The following is a 9050-nucleotide window of genomic DNA, read 5'->3' on the forward strand; positions in this document are numbered from 1 at the left end:
ACATCCTGGAGACACGACAAGACCTGACGGACACCACACTGAATGGTCCGACACACACGCAAACACACACACACACACACACAAACACACACACACACCTCTTATATGGTGGAAAATTTCGTATGTATATGTGTTCATATATTTGTGTGTGTGTGTAGTGGTGGATGTGCGTGACAACAGTGAGGTGCTCGGCAGCCTGACGGTGTCTGTTGAGGGACTGGAGGCTCTCCAGGCCGTCATGGAGGACCAGGACCACAAGCACACACCCGTCTCCTTCCTGCTCCCGTCAGCGTGACATCAGCTGCTGTGATGTTAGCAGCTTTGACATCATCAGCTGGTGAAGTACGACATGTAGCAGTGGACGGACGCTGCAGCAGATCGTCTGCTTCACTGTGACGTTGTGAGGTCAGAGGTCACGACCTTTTGGCCGAATGCTGGTCAGGTTCACATGAAAATGTGACAAAAACTGATCAGAAACATGAACAAACATCAGTGAAGAGAATGACCTCACATGACATGGAGGGGGCGGGGCTCACTCACTGACATTATTTCTTATTTCTCAGACTCTGAGTTTGTTCAGTGTCTTGTGACTTTTATTCACTTTCATTTTTCCTCTGATGTTTTGTGCTGTGATGTTTTTTTATGTTTGACCCTCTTATTGTCATTAAAGCCCCAGTGTGTAATTTTCTGGCGCCATCTGGTGGTCAATTGTCAAACCGCAACCAACTGAGCGACCGACGGGACACTTTATGTCGGTGCACCACTGATTCCATTTCCTGTTTCCAGCAGCGTTTGAAAATTCAATGTGAACGCGACGTATTCTGGAGCGTTTAGTTCAACAACCGTATTCAACACGACGTAGAAACATGGAGACTCACACGGAGGTCGGTCCACCTCATGGAACTATATTTAACTCTTATATGAACAGAGTTTTGGACAATATATAAAATTTCTGTCAATAAGTTCTTCTGAATATTACATAGTGGAGTTTTTAAGTTGCTGCTCATCAAAGTTGTTTGAAAATGAAACGAGTGAATCTGTAGTTTTTTAATATTGAATAAAAAATAAACATGTGATTTTGCACCTGTCGTGTTTTAATAATGATCAGTCACTTTTGACCTTTGCTCATCACTTCTTCATCATCATCATCATCAGGTTATTAAATAGTAAAAGCTCCTCAGTTTGTGTGAAATGTTTCTCAGATCAGATGTTTGAATTGGAATCAGACGCCACCGTCCTGTGACCAAAGACAGGCAGGGCTGAGCCGTCTGTCTGTGGGTGTGGTCTGTCTGTGGGTGTGGTCTGTCTGTGGGTGTGGTCTGTCTGTGGGTGTGGTCAGTGTCTGTCAGCTGCAGCTGCGTCTGTCAGGACGTGTGAGGAGCAGGAGGTGAAGACAGAGTGGAGACGACGACGAGACGTTTCACCACAGCAGGTAAAACCGAGCTTTTTATATTGAATGAATCTTTTAAGTTTCTCTTTGAAAAGAAACTTTATTAAATTCATCTTGTTTTCCAGCTGCTCCGAATGTGAACAGACCGAGACTCACTGAAATGACTGTTACATTATCCTTCATACTATTAATATTAATATTATTATTAATAATAATAATTGTATTATCATGAATGGATCTGAAGGTTTGTGCTGTTTGAAAAGACAAGGATCAATAATGATTCATAATGATCAGAGATGATCAGTTTCTACCGGGATTTTTTACATTTTTATTTCATGTCACTGAAGAAAAGACGTTAGAGGATCAGTTTTTTAATTTTCTGTGAAATCTGGCTCGTTTGTTGCGCTGGTTTTTCTCTCTGTGCCTGATATCACCATGGTAACGACCTATCGATGCTGCAGTCTATCAGCAGGACGTCCAGAGAGCTTCAGCTGTTAGTGGCGGTCGGCGAGCTGAGATGAGAAATGAAAAAGTAAAACAGCTGTTTAGTTTAAAACGTAACACCGTTGCTTGCCTGGCGACGGTGAGACGTTAACGTGACTGTTGCATCTCCTCAGTCATGAGTGTGGACGAGGACGCCCGCTGGCTGGACTGGGTCACCAGGCAGTTCGAGAGCATCGCCGGAGACGACAAGGAGATCGACCTGGACGAGTTCAAAACGGCCCTGAAGGTCAAAGAGGTGAGTGCCCTGTGACCTCTGCTGTGGTTCTGTCCCTGTAATGTCACGTGATCTGATGTGTGTGTGTGTGTGTGTGTGTGCGTGTGCGTGTTGTCAGTCGTTCTTCGCCGAGCGGTTCTTCGCCCTGTTCGACTCTGACGGCAGCAGCTCCATCAGTCTGGACGAACTACTCAAAGCTCTGGACCTGCTGATCCACGGCAGCGAGACAGACAAACTCCACTTCCTGTTCCAGGTCTACGACGTGGACGGTCAGTGTCTCACACCTGCTCACCTGCTCGCTGGTCTTCCAGGTCATAAAGCCTGTGTGTGTTCGCAGGCAGCGGCTCCATCGACCCTGACGAGCTGAGGACGGTTCTGAAGTCGTGTCTGCGAGAGAGCGCCATCTCTCTGCCGGAGGAGAAGCTGGACGACCTGACGCTGGCTCTGTTCGAGTCGGCCGACAAAGACCAGAGCGGATCAATCACCTTCGAGGAGCTGAAGGACGAACTGGAGACGTTTCCTGAGGTGATGGAGAACCTCACCATCAGGTCTGTATATACATACATAAACATTGTATTACATATTCATATATACATATATCCACTGATGGTCTGTATATCCCCCCCCTCAGTGCAGCCAACTGGCTGAAGCCCCCCACCGTGCACCAGGAGAAGCGAGCGACTCCTCGGTATCTGACTCGAGCCTACTGGCAGAACAACAGCAGGAAGTTGTTCTTCCTCTGCGTATACTTCCTGCTCAGTCTGCTGCTCTTCATCACCGCCATGCTGCAGCACCGCCACGGGGGGGCGTGGCTTATGGTCGCCAAGGGCTGCGGACAGTGTCTCAACTTCAACTGCACCTTCGTCATGGTGCGAGAACACATGACTCACATGGACGATGGACGATGGGTCTGATGATGTGTTCTGATGGACGTTTGCGTGGCAGGTTCTGATGCTGCGGCGCTGTCTGACCTGGCTCCGCGCCACGTGGGTGGTTCGGGTTCTGCCTCTGGACCAGAACATCCTGCTGCATCAGATCGTGGGCTATGCCATCTTCTGCTACACGCTGCTCCACACCACCGCCCACGTCTTCAACTTTGGTACCAACACACACACACACACACACACACACACACACACACACACACACACACACACACACACACACACACACACACACACACACACACACACACACTCACTCACTCACTCACTGACGCACTCACACAGACACAAACACACACACACACACTCACACACTGACACACACACACTCACACACTGACGCACTCACACACACACACTGACACACACACACTCACACACTGACGCACTCACACACACACACACTGACACACACACACTCACACACACACACACTCACACACTCACACACACACACTCACACACACACACTCACACACTCTCACACTCACACACACTCACACACTCACACACTCACACTCACACACACTCACACACTCACACTCACACACACACACACACACACACACTGACACACACACACTCACACACACACACACTCACACACTCACACACACACACACACACACACACTCACACACTCACTGACGCACTCACACAGACACAAACACACACACACACACACTCACACACTGACGCACTCACACACACACACACTGACACACACACACACACTGACACACACACACTCACACACTGACGCACTCACACACACACACTGACACACACACACTCACACACACACACACTCACACACTCACACACTCACACACTCACACACTCACACTCACACACACTCACACACTCACACACTCACACTCACACACACACACTGACACACACACACTCACACACACACACACTCACACACTCACACACTCACACACTCACACACGTCGGGTCGAGTTGTTCCTCAGAGTGAGACGTCTGTCCGTGTCCCTCAGTCCACATGTCCCGGGTCAGTACCTTCAGCCTGTGGGAGTACCTGCTCACGACCCGGCCCGGGATCGGCTGGGTGAAGGGGACGGCCTCGGTGACCGGCGTGGTTCTGCAGGTGGTGATCTGCCTCATGGTTCTGTGCTCCAGCACCTTCGTCCGACGCAGCGGACACTTTGAGGTGAGATCAAACTGCTGAGTCAGTTTTCTACAGGAGAGTTTTGACTGTGATGAGTGAACATCTCCCTCTGGTGTCTGTGCTCTGTCACTGCAGTCGTGAGATGAGTCCGTCTGGATCCAGTCTCACGGAGCCCTTTGGTTCTGCAGGTGTTCTACTGGTCTCACCTGTCCTACGTGTGGTTCTACTGATCTCACCTGTCCTACGTGTGGTTCTGCAGGTCTCACCTGTCCTACGTGTGGTTCTACTGGTCTCACCTGTACTCTGTGTGGTTCTGCAGGTCTCACCTGTCCTACGTGTGGTTCTGCAGGTCTCACCTGTCCTACGTGTGGTTCTACTGATCTCACCTGTACTCTGTGTGGTTCTACTGGTCTCACCTGTACTCTGTGTGGTTCTGCAGGTCTCACCTGTCCTACGTGTGGTTCTACTGGTCTCACCTGTACTCTGTGTGGTTCTACTGGTCTCACCTGTACTCTGTGTGGTTCTACTGCTCTCTCCTGTCCTACGTGTGGTTCTGCAGGTGTTCTACTGGTCTCACCTGTACTCTGTGTGGTTCTGCAGGTGTTCTACTGGTCTCACCTGTACTCTGTGTGGTTCTACTGGTCTCACCTGTCCTACGTGTGGTTCTGCAGGTCTCACCTGTCCTACGTGTGGTTCTACTGGTCTCACCTGTACTCTGTGTGGTTCTACTGGTCTCACCTGTACTCTGTGTGGTTCTACTGGTCTCACCTGTACTCCGTGTGGTTCTACTGGTCTCACCTGTACTCCGTGTGGTTCTACAGGTGTTCTACTGGTCTCACCTGTCCTACGTGTGGTTATACTGGTCCCACCTGTACTCCGTGTGGTTCTACTGGTCTCACCTGTACTCCGTGTGGTTCTACAGGTGTTCTACTGGTCTCACCTGTCCTACGTGTGGTTATACTGGTCCCACCTGTACTCTGTGTGGTTCTACTGGTCTCACCTGTACTCCGTGTGGTTATACTGGTCCCACCTGTACTCCGTGTGGTTCTACAGGTGTTCTACTGGTCTCACCTGTCCTACGTGTGGTTATACTGGTCTCACCTGTACTCTGTGTGGTTCTACTGGTCTCACCTGTACTCTGTGTGGTTCTACTGGTCCCACCTGTACTCTGTGTGGTTCTACTGGTCTCACCTGTACTCCGTGTGGTTCTACAGGTGTTCTACTGGTCTCACCTGTCCTACGTGTGGTTATACTGGTCTCACCTGTACTCTGTGTGGTTCTACTGGTCTCACCTGTACTCTGTGTGGTTCTACTGGTCCCACCTGTACTCTGTGTGGTTCTACTGGTCTCACCTGTACTCTGTGTGGTTCTACAGGTGTTCTACTGGTCCCACCTGTACTCTGTGTGGTTCTACTGGTCTCACCTGTACTCCGTGTGGTTCTACAGGTGTTCTACTGGTCCCACCTGTCCTACGTGTGGCTCTGCTCTCTGCTCATGGTTCACTGTGCGAACTTCTGGAAGTGGTTCTTGGTTCCTGGTCTGGTGTTCCTGCTGGAGAAGATCGTGGGCATCGCGGTGTCTCGTATCGGGGGTCTCTACGTAGTGGAGGTCAACTTGCTGCCGTCCAAGGTCCGACACAAACCATACTTCATATGCATCATATTACACACGCTACTTGTCACAGACAGGATTTATTCATTCAAGATATTTCCTTTTAATTCCTTCCAGAAGAAAGATTCAGATCAAATAAACACAGAGCTTAACTGGAGCTCGACGTGCAGACGCGTTCAATCTGTCAAACTTTATTTCTGCATCACTTTTCATGCAAACAATGTAGCACTAAATGCTACGTTGCTACATGCGCAGAACAGGAAGTGAGGAAACAGGAATCATCACAGGCAGCAAATCAAAGATCTAATTATGAAATAATAAAATACTGAAAGAGATGAAGATTAAAAAATACATTATTTATTTTATATATACATATACAGTATATATATACTGTATATACATATATATATTGTATATATAATACAATGCAAGAAGAGCAGGAAGTAAAAAGTATAAAAGGGAAAACAATCAATAATTAGATCAAATATAATAAAGGATAAATCTGTATTTTGTAGTTTGTTAATTTATCTTTATTTTCGTTCACACATTACATAACATATTCAATATTGTTCCTTTTTTATTAACTTTATCTTATATATTATAATTATATATATGTTACAGTGTGTGTGTGTGTGTGTGTGTCTGTGCGTGCGTGTGTGTGTGTGTGTGTGTGTGCAGGTGACTCACCTGGTGATCAGACGTCCTCAGTTCTTCCATTTCAAACCAGGAGATTACGTCTACATAAACATTCCCGTCATCGCCAAGTACGAGTGGCATCCGTTCACCATCAGCAGTGCTCCGGAGGAGGCGGGTGCGTCTCGCCTGTCAGTCACAGGACAAGTCTCACGTGATTGGACAGTTTTCTAGCAGCCAAACATCTGTGTCTTCAGTTGTTACTCATGAGGATTTTCTCCTTTTTTCTTGTTTGATTAAACCATAATTTAACAATACAGATTCCTGTGATGTCAAACTTTAATGATTCATATCATACATCACATCAGCCTGTTGTGGGCCCTCAGCCTGACTGCTGTGACCTTTGCCATCAGACACTCTGTGGCTGCACATCCGCTCGATGGGTCAGTGGACCAACCGCCTGTACGAGTACTTCAGGCAGCCCGAGAGTCCGGGCGCCAGTCCTCAGCGACTGGCCGCCAGCCTGAGGAACCGGCAGCAGCTGAGGGCTCAGGTCCAACCTCTTCCTGTGGTGTTGATGATGTCACAGTGTGATGATGTCACCGTGTGACATGTCGTCTGCTCTCTCTGCAGGAGGAGCTGTTCAGCTGCTCTGATGTCACCACGGCTGTGGCGTCCAACCAGGACGACGCCATCGAGCTGACCATGTACCGGCAGAACGGCTCGCAGGTCGGGGCGGAGCCTCCTCCGGATGAGCAGGGGCCGGCAGAGAGAGGAGAGGCCCCTCCCCTCAGGGAGGTACAGATAAGATAGGCCCCTCCTCTCAGGGAGGTAGAGAGAGAAGATGCCCCTCCCCTCAGGTAGAGAGGCCCCTCCCCTCACAGTTTATGAATCTGCTGCTTCTCTTCTCAACAGGTTTCTGCCAAGTTCAGTGAAAACCACAGATTCTGTAACATCAAGGTACGAAGACATTAACACCTTCATCACTGATGAAGATTATGGTGAAGGTGATGATGATGATGATGTGAATTTCCTGTGTGTGTCAGTGTTATGTCGACGGACCGTACGGGACCCCAACCAGACAGATCTTTGCAGCTGAACACGCCGTCCTCATCGGCGCCGGTATCGGCATCACGCCCTTCGCCTCCATCCTGCAGAGCATCATGTACCGGTGAGGGAGGGGGAGGGGGAGGGGGTGGGGGAGGAGAGACAGAGGTCAGAGGTCATCCGGTGTGTTTGCTGCAGGTACCGGCGCAGGAAGCAGAACTGTCCCAGCTGTAACTACTCCTGGTGTGAGAACATCAAGGACGGAGACATGAAGCTGCGCAAAGTAAGAAAAGAAGAGTGATCAGGTGGAACTGAGGTGAGCACGAGTCCGGTCTGACCACAGTGTCGCCCCCTGCAGGTCGACTTCATCTGGATCAACAGAGACCAGAAGTCCTTCGAGTGGTTCGTCAGTCTACTTACCAATCTGGAGATGGACCAGGCCGACGAGGAGCCCGAGGGTGAGGATCACAACGTCTTCTCCTCACCACGTGTCCTTGACCCCCATGGACAACCTCTTCCTGTTTCCTGCAGGACGCTTCCTGGAGATGCACATGTACATGACGTCGGCTCTCAGTAAGAACGACATGAAGGCCATCGGCCTGCAGATGGCGCTGGACCTCCTGGCCAAGAAGGAGAAGAGAGACTCCATCACTGGGCTCAGGACCAGAACCCAACCAGGTCGTCCTGAGTGGGGGAAGGTGAGGTCACTGCTCCCAACAGGAAACATTCTGATCATAGTGTTTTCTCCCCTGAGCTGAGATACGACGGGGGAGGCGGCCATGTCATGACACCAACCAACAGGAAGAGGGCAGAGGATCAGGGGGTGTGGCCGGACACGGGCAGGTCACGTAGCGCCCCCTACCGCACACGACTGTAACATCACGTCATGAGAAATGTCTCCCTCGCTCACTAGAGCTCAGCTCAGGGTGGAAAACCCTCCGAGGACCAATCAGCACGCACATCTGAAGATCTGATCATGTGTCAAACAGCCAATTGGAGGCTTGGTTGTAACCGATGACTCCGCTTAATTTACACACTAATCTACACACATGTTCACACTCTGAAGTGTGACATCGTACTGTGATATACTGTAATGTTGTGTACTGTAATCTAATGTACTGTAACGTAGTGTTGTGTGTCAGGTGTTTCAGAAAGTGTCGGAGGAGAACAAGGGGAAGGTCCATGTGTTCTACTGCGGCTCGTCGGCTCTCGCTAAAGTCATCAAGGCTCAGTGTGAACACTTCAGCTTCAACTTCTACAAGGAGAACTTCTGAGTGTGTGTGTGTGCGTGTGTGCGTGTGCGTGTGCGTGTGTTTGTGCGTGCGTGCATGCGTGTGCGCGTGCATCTTTCCTCCCTAACAACCGTCTGTGTTGTGTTGTACAGTGTGTAGCTGTGAACTTGTATATGCACTGATGTGGTTTCATGGTTTTACACTTATATATAATATATAATGTGTGTAGATCTTGTGATGACGTGTTTGTGTCCGTGAATATAAAACATGTCAGATATTAATGTGTCATGCTTCTGATCTTTGACTTGACTCTTCCACTGGACAAAAAATAACAGATTCA

The 9050-nt window shown here is 49.3% G+C and overlaps 2 protein-coding genes and 1 long non-coding RNA gene across 6 annotated transcripts in view; 2 read left to right on the plus strand and 1 right to left on the minus strand.

The window, feature by feature from the left end:
• rpgrip1l (RPGRIP1 like) overlaps positions 1 to 683 on the plus strand; it is a 12533-nt gene extending 11850 nt beyond the window's left edge. For all 4 annotated transcript variants that reach the window (XM_047333059.1, XM_047333057.1, XM_047333060.1 and 1 more), the window contains 2 exons: positions 1 to 45; positions 159 to 683. The exon at positions 1 to 45 is cut by the window's left edge and continues 92 nt beyond it. In XM_047333059.1, the coding sequence (XP_047189015.1) occupies positions 1 to 45; positions 159 to 295 (182 nt within the window). In that variant the 3' untranslated portion in view covers positions 296 to 683. The remainder of the gene's footprint in view (positions 46 to 158) is intronic.
• Positions 684 to 1338: 655 nt separating this feature from the next.
• Positions 1339 to 8998, plus strand: nox5 (NADPH oxidase, EF-hand calcium binding domain 5). Its single transcript, XM_035641424.2, has 17 exons — positions 1339 to 1432; positions 2008 to 2129; positions 2227 to 2377; positions 2446 to 2656; positions 2740 to 2977; positions 3054 to 3207; positions 4057 to 4229; positions 5634 to 5816; positions 6477 to 6609; positions 6845 to 6984; positions 7065 to 7229; positions 7347 to 7391; positions 7478 to 7602; positions 7677 to 7761; positions 7837 to 7936; positions 8010 to 8176; positions 8621 to 8998. The coding sequence occupies exons 2-17, from the start codon at positions 2010 to 2012 to the stop codon at positions 8750 to 8752; spliced, it is 2322 nt and encodes a 773-aa protein (XP_035497317.1). The 5' UTR covers positions 1339 to 1432; positions 2008 to 2009; the 3' UTR covers positions 8753 to 8998.
• Positions 1708 to 6971, minus strand: LOC118314790. Its single transcript, XR_004794720.2, has 4 exons — positions 6790 to 6971; positions 6486 to 6620; positions 2401 to 2658; positions 1708 to 1902 (listed from the first exon to the last, which is right to left on the minus strand). It is a non-coding gene; the product is annotated as an uncharacterized LOC118314790 (long non-coding RNA).
• Positions 8999 to 9050: the final 52 nt, after the last annotated feature.

Source organism: Scophthalmus maximus, chromosome 7 (genome assembly GCF_022379125.1).
Source record: "Scophthalmus maximus strain ysfricsl-2021 chromosome 7, ASM2237912v1, whole genome shotgun sequence".
NCBI classification, from domain to species: Eukaryota; Metazoa; Chordata; class Actinopteri; order Pleuronectiformes; family Scophthalmidae; genus Scophthalmus; species Scophthalmus maximus.